Source organism: Homarus americanus, unplaced genomic scaffold (genome assembly GCF_018991925.1).
Source record: "Homarus americanus isolate GMGI-L3 unplaced genomic scaffold, GMGI_Hamer_2.0 scaffold25116, whole genome shotgun sequence".
Taxonomy (NCBI): Eukaryota; Metazoa; Arthropoda; class Malacostraca; order Decapoda; family Nephropidae; genus Homarus; species Homarus americanus.
This window is the reverse complement of record NW_024722343.1, coordinates 1-15,837: the sequence shown is the minus strand read 5'-3', so window position 1 is coordinate 15,837 and position 15,837 is coordinate 1. Positions and strand designations below refer to the sequence as shown.

Here is a 15,837-nt window from a genome sequence, read left to right as displayed (position 1 = left end):
AGACTGGGAGGAGCTCTTTGGTGCTTAAGACGATGACAAGGAAATAGATTTTGATGGATTTTAATGAAAATATTCAGAAATATGGTATCGTAGTACTTATTCAAGTGAATTAGGATAGAATATTATTGTAATACAACAGTAGTGACGACGTGGAGGAGGCGGAGGCATAGAGCGGGGAGGTGCGGTGACTGGCGGCAGCAGGGACGAGTGGGGATGCCAGCCAGTACATTACGGATGTATAGGATTAATTGATTTTATAGCTCTTTTTGCATTTTAATATTAAATACTGTACATTACGTTTCAACAAAACTACTATTTATTTCTGAGAATATGGAAATGTAATATTTTTGCTGAAATGACGTACATATTACAGTGGAAAGTGGGATAAAATTGTGACGAAAACAATGACTTTCGCTTTCTTTCGTTCAAAAGATGTTACCGTAATCACTTTTCGAATGGTTTTCAGTTGTGGGATTATGAGGCTAATGATAGGATAGAATATTATTGTAATACGGTACGGTACAACAGTTTTTTAACTCAAAACCATTCGAAATGCGATTACGGTAAAATCTTTCGAACAACGAAAGAAAGCGAGTCATTGTTTTCGTCATGATTTTATCCCACTTTCCACTGTAATATGTACGTCATTTCAGCCAAAATATTACATTTCCATATTTATTTCTGAGAATATATTCATTCAGTCACAGTTAAGGTAAAATATACTTGTGATGTAATATTTTAATGAGAATACGGTATCGTAGTTTTCTTTTGTTTCAAATTTAATTAACAAAGATTGATGTTTCAAATGTAATGAACAAAAATTTATGTACAGTATCTATAAATAAACTTTAAAAAATGAATACTTTGTTTTACATCATCCTGTGTATACCATACCATGCATTTGGTTACTTTGGGCTTGCTATTATGATGCAAGAGATCTGTCCTGGCAGCTGTACCGACACTCACAGCTGGTGGTGCGTCGTTTCCATTGTTTACTGGTAGTTCCTGGTAAATATTTTTCAACCTAACGAAACTATTAGCCGTTTAGAGGTCGACCCCTAATTTTTTGCCAAATAATTTAGTCTTAAAAACTCGAACTACACACAGGTATATATGGTAAATAAGGACATGGGGGGGCCAGGGGTTTTTTAGGGGGGGAGGCAAAAGTACACGGATTTTTAACATTCATGGGTATCTCTCTTACCTAACCCCCGCGTATGTTAAGGGCTGACTGTATGTATGCATGCATAAAACAAGTAGAGTATTAATAAACATGATGGTTCATGTGCTATAACAGGAACAGGTACTGCAGTAAGAGGTGTAGTATTACCTGGGCCTCGGCCATATCCTGCCAAACACTGTGCCTTTAACCTCTCCGAACCTCTTCGTTTTGACGATATAATCAAAGATAGTCGTTCTTTCCTCGTGGGAGTAGTATACATCTTTTCTGTAAAAGAAAACTTATGATAATATACTTTCTTTAATATTTTTTCACACAACTAAAAGGAATATCCTTCCTTCTTTAGGCATTTGCCTCCAGGTGTAATGTTAACCTACATCTATTGAGGATAAAATCTTTCACCTACAAATTGACAATAACACATTTGCTGTAATCAGACATATCTAGTTCCCTCAACCCCAACAATAACCGAATTTTTTCTCCCAAATTTTCTTATTATTGTGGACTAATACTGTAAAACAAGTTAATGATCACCAAAAACAGCACTCGTCTTACACCCCCCTCATAAACCCCCCCAAAATAAAATAATAATAAAAAACTCATTTGCCTTTCAGTATTTATCTTTCCGTCCCTATTATTAGCCAGAGATTTATAATATTGCTAAGTATAATAGTGTGAAATAATAAGGAAACACCACTATAAAGGTGCTCCTCTACTTAAGAACGTTCAACTTACAAATTTTCAGAGAAACAAACATCATCAATGAGCGGGGTTACCTGCCAGAACAAGTGTTTAATGTGGATGAGACTGGATTATTTTGAAGAAAATTCCAGATAAAACAAACATTACCTAAGAGGAGAAGAGTGAGCCAGGTTTTAAGGCTGTATTAAAGGGTATAGCTGGGCTAAATATCCATAATCTTTTCAGTTTTTACAATAAGTTTGGTATCTACAGGAGTAAAGTTGGACTTACAAACAAGACTCAAGAATGTAACTCTTTTGCAAGTAGAGGAGCATCTGTAGTGCATTTTTTTCTCAGGTGAGAAAAGATGCCCCGCCCCATGACTGTATTGCTCTAATTTTATCCAAAATTTTATTATAACATGCATATTATCTAGATATTACTACATATTAATTCACAGAAATAAACAAACATGTTGTCAGTAAAGAAGAACACTCACCTCAACCCAAGAAACAGGAAGTTTGCAGATGTAAGTCCTGGACCCACTCTCCAGAGGACTTTTTCAAAGCACACTAAGTCTCGGTAATTTCCAGGAAGGTCACCTGCAACAAGAAAGTCTCTTTCAGAAACAGGTAATTAAACACAATTGAAATCTTAACTATAAAGTAGAAGGAGTGAAGACAACTTGTTTCAGTTGCTCTCCACCCATAGCAGGAAAAGGCTGATATCATCATAATCATCTCCAACATTTCATGTCCATTTCCCACAGTTGTGTGCATTAGCCATGATTACCTGATGGCAGCTCTCTAAGCTGCATAATGTCTTTTAATAACATCATAAAGATTAACTTGTAAATGTGTCCACCAAACTTTGAGGGCTTGGAACCCTTGGAAGCTCTAAACTAGAGTGATTAGGGCTAAACTGACCATCAGCCAACTTCCCCCTAACCATGTCCCATGATCAGATGTTTGACAAGGCAAGGTTGTCCATGGTGGCTTGGAAGGTATGGAAATCACTCTCAAGGTTTCACAGCACATGAGTTACCAATTATTTACTTGTCAGACTTTATCACTGAGTGGGAAGAAGAATCAACCCCACATAATCCACTGACCTCTTATGATGACATCAAAGGAGGAGGATGGGATCTCATTAATTCTTTTTAGGCTCTATTATCAAACAGGATTTCAGGATCTATCCTTTATAACTATTTATCTGTCAAAAATAACTAATGAATGCTTAAGCTGTGCTGTACAAAGAGCACTCTCATGAAGAAGACCTGACCACAGTTGATACAAAACTGTACCACGTATGAAAATATGGAAGTTAAAGACACACGTAATGAAAATTCAAAATGCCCGAACTGCAAAGGACATCACCACACTTTGGCAGCACGATGCCCAGTAAGGAAGGATATCATCAAAGACATGAAGGAAAAGGAAAAATCGAACAAACATATAGAAACTGACCCAACCAAAACCTATGCTGCAATAACAAAGTTGCAAGACACTACAGATGGCACGCACGCGCCATCTATCGGACAATCCCAGAACCAGAAATTTGACACGGACAGTCCCTCGCTTAATTCAGATTTCGTCCGATATCGGGATTAAAGGGGTCCGTTTTAACGAGGGTCTACCCTTCACCACACTAGCCACACCGATACATGCCCACATAATCAACGTGGCTAACACGGGAACATTCGGAAAAACTATCAGAGAAATGTTGGCAGCGAACAACCTACCACAGGTAAACTTCCCACACAATGCCCCATCAGCAGACATTTTCAAAATAATAACCAAAAACAGTCTAGGAATCACCAGCAAAGAAAGGGAAGATAAAATAACACAACAAGAAAATTGCACAGGAGCAGAGACTGCAATGGATACAACCCACTCCCAAATAACCACAAGACCCTAGAGAACACAACCAACCAATCAGCTAAGTCAACACCAGCAAGACCACGTAGAGAGAACCCCACCGGTCAACGGCCGGCCGACGTCGGAGACAGCATAGGAATCAGGTTTTACTCGGTCAACTCCCTGTAACAAATGAGAGATTGTTAAAAGATATTAAAGAAGGAACAACCAAATACACATATGAAGAGGGACTCATAGAAACACTAATACGTGGAGGAAAAATAAGCAGCAAATACAACAAAATCGAGAACGTAGACTTATCAAAATTCAAGAAAATAAGAACAGGACTGAAGGAGAAGAGAGAGAGACTCTCCCCCGGAGAGACCCGAGCAACCGAACAACACGCGTCAAGTTCATGCGACCCACGATTACGCAAAACAGAACACAGAAAATAATACAACACAACGTCCTGGCCTGGACACATACAAGAAAAACAGAACTGACAAACATATACAACAGCATAGACCCAGACATAATTCTCATAAACTCACACCGACGGAAAAACAGTGACAAAATAAAACTCTTCAACTATTACACACATCAACTGAACATACACTCATAGACAATTTCCAAACCTACTTCTTAGCAGTCGAAATCAACACAACTAAAGGCCCAATAACAATCGGAACAACATATTTACCTTGCCGACGACAAACATTCCCGACCGGCGACTTACTAAAACTAATGAGACGTAACACACCAGCATACAGTATTTTATAGGAAACTTAAATGCGACACACACCATACTCGGACACAGAACCAGAAACCCAAGGGGGAAGATTATACACGACCTATTAGAAAACGGCAACATCACACACCTGGGCCCAGATTTCGAAACCTACATAGCTGCAGGAAGCACCGGGAAGCCGGATATGGTTTTGACCAATAGACACCACCATTTGAATTCACACATGAAACCTGGACCAACCACCACTAGCGATCACCTGCCCATAATTATCACTCTATCAACATCACCAATACAAATCCCCTCCATCCCTAGATTCTCTTTCAACAGAGCAAACTGGGAGGGTTTTAAGGCAGAACTCAACACAAACGAACAAATACATCAACATAAAAACACAGCAGACATTGACATAGCCCTGGAAACATGGTACTCTAAAGTCACCACAGCCATGGAAAATAACACCCCCAAAACAACTTACCGCACACTACCCCACGCACAATTAACACACGAACAGAAGATAATCCAGACAAGACTGAATAATATACTAGAACATACAAATACACACGGCTGGAACCAAGAAACAATAACTCTCTTCAGAAACCTAAAGGAAGAGCTGAAAGAAATATGTAAACAATCACACAACGACAAATGGAACCAGATAATCACAAACACAGAGGCCGATTATCACAACCCAAAATTTTTCTGGAGTAAAACAAAAAACTAATGGGCACTAACTCCATAGATAACAGCCATCTTACGACAACGGGGTAAAAGCTAGAGAATCTGTAGAAAAAGAACTGATCTTCAGAAATTTCTGGAGCAACATATATAAAATGACAGAAGAAGAAACAGAAACTATTGTAGAGTAACAGAACAGATGGTAACAACACACCTTACACTAAACACACAGAAATGGCAACCACCAAGAACAATAGACCTCAACATACTAATCAGTGCAGACACATTAACCTTGCCAATCACCACAAAGACATAAGAAACATAATAACCAGTTTTAAAAATAAAGCACCTGGACTAAGTCAGACAAACAAAACAGTCCTTCAAAACATACCCACAGATCTTTAACGCTTCACTAGCAACAGGACACTTCCCCAGACCTATATCCTTATTAGAAACACCAGGGAAAATACTAGAAAAAATAGTCAACAGCAGACTCAGAAACTATCTAGAACAGGAAAACAAATATAACCCCAGACAACACGGATTCCGAAAGAACCGAGGCACAAACACGGCTATTGCATTAATTTGAGAATCAATAGCTAACGCCGTCAGCAATAAAAACCAGTGCAATATTGTTCTCAGAGACGTATCAAAAGCTTTTGATAAAATGTGGCTCTAATTCCACAGTGAATTTGATCGAGGGGGCAAAGTTGTTAAGTTGTGGCAGGAATGCTTTTAGGTCCTCATTACATGGCCAGAGACATAATACATCATCAACATATCTAAACCAGACTGCTGAAGGTGGTAAAATATTACTTAATAGTTTCTTTTCAACTGCCACAACTTAACAACTTAGCCCCCTTGCTCAAATTCACTGTGGAATTAGAGCATGACTGTAAATTGCCTTTACTAGACTGTCTGATCCGCAGAATAGGTAACACCTTTAAGTTCAGTATTTATAGGAAACCTACTCATGTGTGTTCATACATTCATTATTATTCTGCCCACCATAATAGTCAAACAGTCAGTATTTTCATCATTGTTTTTATGTGCTTTGAGAATTTGCAGCCCGGAATTTATTGATGAGGAATATAAATATATCTATAATATTGGCTTGAACCTTCAGTACCCTAGATCTTTCATAGACAAATGCCTTAACATTACTAAGAAATCTTTCTATAGAACCAATCCCAAGCCCACCCATGACCATAAGAATCTCTTAGTATTACCATTTCACAAAAGGTTAGGTAAAGTCTTTTGTTTTCGTGTAGTTTATCCTAATTTACATTGAAATGCATTACGTTTCATCAAAACTACTATTTATTTCTGAGAATATGGAAATGTAATATTTTGCTGAAATGACGTAGGTATTACAGTGGAAAGTGACGAAAGCAATGACTTTCACTTTCTTTCGTTCAAAAGATGTTACCGTAATCGCTTTTTGAATGGTTTTCAGTTAAAAAACTGTTGTAATACAATAATATTCAATCCTAATTCACTTGTGATGCAACAGTTTTTTACTGAAAACCATTCGAAAAGCGATTACGGTAACATCTTTTGAACGAAAGAAAGCGAAAGTCATTGTTTTCGTCACGATTTTATCCCACTTTCCACTGTAATACGGACGTCATTTCAGCAAAAATATTACATTTCCGTGAATGTAGTATATCAAGCACAGTATGAATAGAATATCATTGTAATATAACAGTATTTAAACCAAAAACTATTAAAAAAACGAGTAACATATCTTGAACATCGGAAGGTTAGGTAAAGTCTTTTGTTTTCATCATGTATTTTATCCTATTTTACATTGAAATACACCACGTTTCAGCAAAACTACTATTTTTTTCTGAGAATATATTCGTTCAGGTGCAGTTTAGGTAAAATATACATGTGCTGTAACATTTTTTTAATTGAAAACGATTTGAAAAACACGTACCCTCTAGCCCTGTTCAAGGAGAAGACTGGGAAGAGCTGTTTGGTGCTTAAGACGATGACAAGGAAAATGATTTTGATGGATTTTAATGAAAATATTCAGAAATATGGTATTGTAGTATTTATTCAAGTGAATTAGGATAGAATATTATTGTAATACAACAGTAGTGACGATGTGGAGGAGGCGGAGGCATAGAGCGGGGACGAGCGGTGACTGGCGGCAGCAGGGACGAGTGGAGATGCCAGCCAGTACATTACGGGTGTACAGTATTAATTGATTTTATAGCTCTTTTTGCATTTTAATATTAAATACTGTACATTACGTTTCAACAAAACTACTGTACTTGTTTCAAATTTAATTAACAAAGATTGATGTTTCAAATGTAATGAACAAAAATTGATGTACAGTATCTATAAATAAACTTTAAAAAATGAATACTTTGTTTTACATCGTCCTGTGTATACCATACCATGCATTTGGCTACTTTGGGCTTCCTATGATGATGCAAGAGATCTGCCCTGGCAACTGTACCGACACTCACAGCTGGTGGTGCGTCGTTTCCATAGTTTACTGGTAGTTATGGTAAATATTTTTCAACCTAAAGAAACTATTAGCCGTTTAGAGGTCGACCTCCAATTTTTTGCCAAATAATTTGGTCTTAAAAACTCGAACTACACACAGGTATATATGGTAAATAAGGACATGGGGGGCCAGGGGTTTTTCAGGGGGGGGGGGGCAAAAGTACACGGATTTTTAACATTCACGGGTATCTCTCAAACCTAACACCCGCGTATGTTAAGGGCCGACTGTATGTATGTATGTATGTATGTATGTATATATATATATATATATATATATATATATATATATATATATATATATATATATATATATATATATATATATATATATAGATATATACATGTGTAACAAAGCACAAAGCAGGGAACTTCCAATTCAGGGATGGGACACACTTGTAGTCTTCTCTCAATTATTTACTCTAGAAATCACCCGAGAAGGAAGAGGCTGGGACCTAGATCAGACATAACTAGTTATTATACATACAAAACAAGCATCAACTGTTGTCATATGGGTACCACACAGTAGTAGGAATTAAACAATACATAATAAACCCAACACAGGGGGTGGTGTAGACTCACTCCAGGGTGAATGTCTGGAGAGCAACGCTAGAATTAGCCTTATTCTGGCTTACAAACTACCTCCACGAGATCATCACATTCTTCATATAACATTTATTATGCTCAATCTATCAAACACACTCTAACAGAGCAAAGAAATACGTGGGACATACCTGCTACTGGGCCCCGGGATGTAAACAACGCCATGGCGTCTCTCCCCCCCCATATTCGTTCTAGCGCGGATTCACAAGACAAAATTACGTTTTCCTCCTCGAAGCTTACAAAAATACATATCCATATCAATAATATTCTATATCACAAAATGGTTGTCTCTGGAGTTCCTCATACCACACACACTCCTCCATACAAATGTTTGCCGATGGCGCCAAGTTATTTCGGGAAATTAAGAACCGAGCATTTGCATTCATCTACAATGCTTTTTTCCTTTTTAACCTCCTCACTACCCTGTATTTGGAAACCACTTTTAATATTTTATTCGGCTAATGCCAGACAATTTTATTCAGCAGAGTGTGGACCCAGTGCACAAGTGGTTAAGGTGACACAATCAGTACAAACCTTCACACCAAGAATAGCTTCCCATTATTACCAGGAACTATATAACACAACATAGAAAATATCAGCTGCTCGTGAGGGTTGTTATAAGTTCCACTCCACTTGCTAAGTAAAAAGTGTGGTTGATAGATCTGTTAAGTACAACCATAGAGTGAAAAAATGTATATGTTACAATACAAAACTAACTGAACCAAAAAAGATAAAGTTAAAGTCTTAAATTATTTATGCCTTAACCACATGAAAAGGTTAAATAAATACACAGTAAACTTACTGCTCCACATGTAACAATGCGATTGGTGCTGGGAGCCCAGTCAATGCCTGTGACACGCAGATCATGACCCTGGAGTGTTTCCTGAAGCTTCCACTCTGATGCAGCTCTGCCATATATATTCACTTCATTGTTGTTGAGACTCAATGCCACTTCTGTAAGAAATACACACACATGCACTGAGGTTGCAAAACTAGAGAAACAAAACAAAACTACAGAGAAGCTAAGTAGCTAAATAAAATCTAAACCTAACAATGAAAAAATAAATAAAAAATAAAATTAACTCCACCTACTTTCTGGTACAAACTGGGAGAGATCAGAAGCTTTGAACATGTTATGACCAGAAGAGGAAACCAGTCCTGCTCAGGTATAAAAAAGAGGACTGAACCCCCCCCCCAGTGATTATGCTGTATTATGACAGCTGTCTGGCTGAAAACTTAGGTAAAATTGCAGATTACAGCAACCAAAGAATAACCTAATCTAATCTTCCAGAATTCTGTGGTTGCATTTATTTTTTATTTTTATTTTTTATTTTTTTACGGGGAATAGGCCACCCAGCAACAGGTCATTGAACCACAATGGGGCCTAGGGGGGAAAAAAATAAGAGTAAAAAGAAATTGAATTGCCCACAGAGAAACTGTGGGCACCACGGGCAATACGAGCGTTACAAGTCCACGGCCTTGCCGGCAGTACACGGGATGCCAAATCCACCAAACATTGGCCATTAAAGTACCTGTAAAAAAGAGAGTGAAGCAACATTGAAGCAAAGAGAAAGGGATGAAAGATTATCAATTAAAGGAGGAGAGTCAATAAGATGAAATGCCTTTGATTCCACCTTATCTAACAGTTGGACAGAAGAAGAGCCACCCTCGATATGAGCACAGTACTCCAAGTTAGGACAAATGAATCTCTTATAAACTGAAGCAACTGCTCAGGAGTAAAGTAGCTACGGCATCTGTACAGCATTCCCAGCTTTCGGGGGGCAGCTTTAGCAATGTTGTGGATGTGTGGCTTCCATGACATATTATAGGTAATGGTGAGACCTAACATATCTATTTTAGAACTTAGCAGAATGACTGCATCCTGAAATGTGATTGGTGGGAGATCATCAAATATTACAAAAACTTCTTCTAGAAAAGTGATACCGATACAACTCAGTTTGAAAATTAGATGGCAATTTACCTGCCAGGCAAGTGCTATTTAACTTCATATAGGTCGGTACTCACGGCTGCGGTCCTCATTCCGGGCACGACAAGCGATGGGCACGAGGCCGAACCGGAACACTTCTGTCATGGCGTATCACTTGGAGCAGGTGTCTGTAACACTGTGTAAAATAAATGGTAAATTTTCACAAATGCACCGGTCTTTGTTCAGATATTAAAAATATGTTTTTTCAATGTTACTCGATGAGTTTCGAACAAATTTAATATTAATTTCAGCCGGAAATCAATAGTTCTTTGGGTAAATCACATAAATAAAAAACCAAGAAACTAACAAAACCAAACCTAACCTTAACTAACCTAACACTATTTTTCCGACGAAAATCTGCAATTGACGTAAAACTCTCGCCCAATTATAAGTCTCCTATAGCCAATAAGAAACTCCCACACCACCCCCCACACATGCTTAAGAATACATGGTACAAAAAAAAGAGTTCCTTCTACTTACCTAAATATTGAAGGATATTAGCGGACTCTGGTCAACATCCTCAAGTCCTGACCAAAACAGCTTGTGTCTCAACCTGTTGGCCTGACTTAAAAGCACAAAGCAGGGAACTCCCAATTCAGGGATGGGACACACTTGTAGTCTTCTCTCAATTATTTACTCTAGAAATCACCCGAGAAGGAAGAGGCTGGGACCTAGATCAGACATAACTAGTTATTATACATACAAAACAAGCATCAACTGTTGTCATATGGGTACCACACAGTAGTAGGAATTAAACAATACATAATAAACCCAACACAGGGGGTGGTGTAGACTCACTCCAGGGTGAATGTCTGGAGAGCAACGCTAGAATTACCCTTATTCTGGCTTACAAACTACCTCCACGAGATCATCACATTCTTCATATAACATTTATTATGCTCAATCTATCAAACACACTCTAACAGAGCAAAGAAATACGTGGGACATACCTGCTACTGGGCCCCGGGATGTAAACAACGCCATGGCGTCTCTCCCCCCCGGCTGGGATGCATATTCGTTCTAGCGCGGATTCACAAGACATAATTACGTTTTCCTCCTCGAAGCTTACAAAAATACATATCCATATCAATAATATTCTATATCACAAAATGGTTGTCTCTGGAGTTCCTCATACCACACACACTCCTCCATACAAATGTTTGCCGATGGCGCCAAGTTATTTCGGGAAATTAAGAACCGAGCATTTGCATTCATCTACAATGCTTTTTTCCTTTTTAACCTCCTCACTACCCTGTATTTGGAAACCACTTTTAATATTTTATTCAGCTAATGCCAGACAATTTTATTCAGCAGAGTGTGGACCCAGTGCACAAGTGGTTACTTTTACTTTTTTTTTTACTTTTATCCTCTTCGCCACTGATCGGCTTGTTAGCCGCTTGGGCGATCGGTCACGTCTCTTTTCCTTTATATTCTTCACCAAAAGGTCGGCTCGCTAGCCGCCCGGGCGATCGGTCACGTCTCTGTCACGCACTGTTGGCAAATACTGGGCATGCACCGGCTCCTGAATGTACCTGAACCCGCTCCAGTGTTGGTCAAGTCTTCTCTTGAAAGAGCTCACACTCGGTGCCGTCACAACACTCTCTGGTAGATTGTTCCAAGAGTTTACAACCCTCACTCCGAAAAAGTTTGCCCTCACGGTTTTCCGGACTTGCGGCTTCTTCAATCTTGAGCTGTGACCCCTTGTGGGGCGAGCGTCCGCCAGCTCCAAGTAAGGACACTCAACTGAGTAGTGCCCCCTGAGATGCTTATAAACCTCAACTAGGTCCCCCCTTGCCCGTCTGTAGTATAAGCTAGGCAAGTTCAGGCGCTCCAATCTCTCAGGGTAGCTGAGATGCCGAAGTGCAGGCACCAGTTTGGCGGCCCTCCTTTGAACATTTTCAACCAACTGACAGTCCCTAGCATATCTCGGGGACCAGATGGGGTGACAGTACTCCAGATGGGGAAGCACTTCACTCCTGAAGATCGTCACGAGGGACGGACCGTCTAGATATCTGAACGACCTTCTTATAAGACCCAATAATTTATTTGCCTGATTTACCTTCTTCTCACAATGGCCCGAGAACTTCAGCTCATTGTCAACATACACACCTAGGTCCTTCTCACACACAGTCTCAACTAGTACATTTTCTTCATCCCGTTGGGACATATGGTACGCCTCCTTACCGTTGGTACGCCCCAGGTGCATCCTCTTACACTTCGTGACATTGAATCTCAGCAGCCATTCCTTCGACCATTCCTGGAGCCCACAGAGGTCCTTCTGCAGCTCTTCACAGTCCGCTTGGTTCTTAATTTCCCGAAATAACTTGGCGTCATCGGCAAACATTTGTATGGAGGAGTGTACAACGTCAGGCATATCATTTATGAAACAAACAAACAACAGCAGGCCCAATACACTACCCTGCGGTACCCCACTTGTTACAGGTACAGATGACGATTTCGTGCCATTAATCACCACACATTGCTTGCGGTCATGTAGAAAGTCTTCTATCCACGCTAGGACATTTCCCCGAATTCCGTACCCTTCCAGTTTGATTTTCAGCCTTTCGTGGGGTACACTGTCGAAAGCCTTGGCAAAATCTAGGTAAATATTGTCGATATTACCACCCCGTTCTAGAATATGGGTCCAAATATCCAATACCTTGAGCAATTGTGTCAAGCAAGAGCGCCCCGGCATAAAACCGTGTTGGCAATCTTTTACAAGGTTGTTTCGTAGTAGATGTTCCATCGCTGCATCTCTGATAATACTCTCAAGTACTTTACATATTATGCTGGTCAGGCTCACCGGTCTATAGTTGTTCGTGGAGTGCCTATCGCCCTTCTTGAAGATAGGACTCACATAAGCCACTTTCCATTCACTGGGGACCATTTGTTCATCCAGGCATTTACAAAACAGAATCTTCAGGGGCTCTGCAAGCTCGTTGCACAGCTCCCTTAGCACTCTAGGATGCACCATGTCAGGTCCAGGACTCTTATGGACCTTTAGCCTGGACAGTTTATTTCTAATACCCTCTTCTGTGAACACAATGTGGGTCAGTGCTGTGTCGAACCGTCTGTCCTCAAACGCAGGAAGGTTAGTTGCATCCTCTCTTGTGAACACTGAGGAAAAGAAGCTGTTCAATGCCTCAGCTTTATCCTGGTCAGAATCTGCGTAACTACCATCTTCAAGCCTCAGGTCTGATACTCCTACTCGCGTTTTCAATTTCGACTGTGCATAGCGGTAAAACGCCTTTGGGTTTGACTTGACCTCGCGTGCAACCAGCCTTTGGAACTCCTTTTCAGCCCTCCTACACTCTATCTTTGCTTGGTTTCTGGCTCTTGCATACATCCTCCTGTCTTGCTCATCGTTTGACCCAACCCACGTCTTGAATTTCTGGGTTTTCTTCTTAATTTTGTCGACCGCCGCATGGTTCATGTGTAGGGATCCCCTCGTATTCCTAGAAGCACTGGGTTTGGTCTTGGGTATATATTTATCGATCAAATGGGTCATTTTACTAGTTATGATATTCAGCGTAGTGTCTGCGTTCTTGTACCTTAATAAGTCAGGCCAGTTGATACCCCTCATCTCTTCCCTCATCCCATTGTAATTTCCCTTGTAATATTTGCACCTTGGCCTGGCCTTATCTTGAACTAGGTAACAGTTAAATCTGAATGACAACACTGTATGGTGACTGGTGCCAACTGGGGCAAGGTGTTCCAGTTTGGCCACCATACCCTCCTCGTTTGTTATGATGAGGTCAAGTGGCTTGGGTGTTTGCTCCCCTCTGTAATGTGTCGGGTCTCTCACATGTTGGAACAGAAAATTATCTCTCAGAGTTTCTACAAAAAGAGTAGCAGGATTATTCAAGTCATTCGGGGTTGACTCGTTTCTCCAGTCGATGTCGCCATAGTTAAAGTCCCCCATGATAAGGAGCTCCTCCACATCTACCGCCTTCAACAAGCTACTCACCGCACGTCTCTACCAAGCAGCCCCTCACCACACAGCATCTCCAGCACCAGACTGTCTATCATATAACTTATATATTATACAAGGAAACCACATTAGAGTTTCCTTCCATCCTGAGTGCTAGACAACATTAATATCTCGATACCCCTACACTCGTGTGCCACTCTTAAGCGGGTAAGGGAGAAGGTGACTTCCGGGGAGGAGGATCAGGTGAGAGATGGGTCGGTTTATAAGTTTGTTTCTATTAATGGGGTGTTACACAGGTCTTGTGTTTCATCCAAGCGACCAGCTAAAGTAGGTCGGTTTTTACTTGTTGTCCCTGATGTTTGTCGTAGTAACATTCTCTCTGTAGCTCACAAGAGCTCTCTTGTAAGTCACTGTTCTCGTAGGAAAACTTATAGGAAGGTTGATGATCAGTTTTACTGGCCAGGTATGGGAGCGGATATTAGAGCTTTTTGTAGGAGTTGTGATCAGTGCCCACGTATGTCCGCCAAGGGTAGAGTCCGTCCTGTTCCACTTGAACCCTTACCCATTGCAGAACCATCTTCTCGGGAAGCCATAGATTTTGTTGGACGGTTCTCGCCCCCTTCCTCTAAGCCTAAATTACATCAAGCTAATATGTTAAGGAAATATAATTGCAGGACCCACATTGCTCGTGTCCTTGACGACGTCCCCAAGCTGGAGTTAGTCGAGGCACTACCCTGCAAGAGTTACTGTGGAGTTCGGACGCCAGAGTCTGTTGATCTCGGTTGCCAGTTGCTGCCAACACCTGACGAGTTAGAAGAATCCTCTACGACTGGAAATAGGCCCAAACTTAAACTTGGACTGAAGTGGACTCCACGTGCAGTTCCTTGATACGGCCTTACGTTTTGGACATCAAGTTACCACCTATTCTTTTCTATGATGTTACGTGCCTGTAGAGCGCGGGAAGTCGCATAGCATGAGGCACATTTCATATAAGCTATTAATAAATTGTTAATTGTATTTATTATATTATTATTGTTCTTAGTTACTTAGGTTAATTGTATATTTATGTATGTTATTAATATGCATCATTGTCTTACTCTGTTAAGTTCAAATCAAGAGAGTATTAATTAATTTTATAAGATATCTAGCAAATGTCTGGATCACGTGAGATAAGACGCACTTCTCACCGGCGTACCCACCAGAGTTGCCAACTTAGCGACTTTGTAGCTAGATCTAGAGCTTTTTGTTTTTTTCTAGCGACATTTTAGAGCGATATCCACAGAAGTCTAGCGACTTTCTGGATACTTTTGGACTGTCCATGAAAACTCGGTTTTCCTAATTTCGAGCCATAATATATAGCAACGGGGTTACAGGGACAATGCATTTGAACGGGTTGAACTCATAAAACAACTTGGTCAACGCTTACCTGACAACATTCGTGTGCTGCAGTCTATTTCTTTTCTGAGTGCCGATGAATGCTTGAAGCCTATTAAATCAGATATACTTGGTTTGGCACACTTATTTACAGAAGATTCCAGCACCCTTACCAAGATTGATTTCCAGTGGAAAAAACTGCATCACACAATCTGGACAGAAACATCTAACACCCTAAAATTGTGGTCAGAAGTGGCAAATTACAGAGATGCGAACGGTGAAAACCCT

The 15,837-nt window shown here is 40.1% G+C and overlaps 1 protein-coding gene across 2 annotated transcripts; it reads right to left on the bottom strand.

Moving 5' to 3' along the window:
- Window positions 1–2,425: 2,425 nt before the first annotated feature.
- On the bottom strand, window positions 2,426–11,303 carry LOC121862720 (actin-related protein 2/3 complex subunit 1A-like). Of its 2 annotated transcripts, XR_006088274.1 has the most exons (6): window positions 11,195–11,303; window positions 10,725–10,915; window positions 10,283–10,380; window positions 9,060–9,211; window positions 8,389–8,492; window positions 8,000–8,109 (listed from the first exon to the last, which is right to left on the bottom strand). XR_006088274.1 is itself a non-coding variant. In XM_042361036.1 (5 exons), exons 3-5 carry the CDS (start codon window positions 10,347–10,349, stop codon window positions 2,434–2,436), a joined length of 249 nt encoding a protein of 82 aa, XP_042216970.1. In that variant the 5' UTR covers window positions 10,350–10,380; window positions 10,725–10,915; window positions 11,195–11,301; the 3' UTR covers window positions 2,426–2,433. The 2 variants fall into 2 exon arrangements, 1 of the variants encoding a protein (XP_042216970.1); XM_042361036.1 differs by lacking the exons at window positions 8,000–8,109; window positions 8,389–8,492 and adding an exon at window positions 2,426–2,463 and having other exon boundaries at window positions 11,195–11,301.
- Between the last annotated feature and the right edge of the window lie 4,534 nt (window positions 11,304–15,837).

What these genes read in the sequence shown, in the direction of transcription:
- LOC121862720 (XM_042361036.1), bottom strand. Translation starts at nt 10,349, where the DNA reads ATGACAGAAGTGTTCCGGTTCGGCCTCGTGCCCATCGCTTGTCGTGCC. An exon ending in CCGGAATGAGGACCGCAGCC is followed by an intron (nt 9,212 to 10,282) that starts GTGAGTACCGAC and finishes TATTTCTTACAG; the next exon opens with AAGTGGCATTGAGTCTCAAC. An exon ending in GCATTGTTACATGTGGAGCA is followed by an intron (nt 2,464 to 9,059) that starts GTAAGTTTACTG and finishes TTCTTGTTGCAG; the next exon opens with GTGACCTTCCTGGAAATTAC.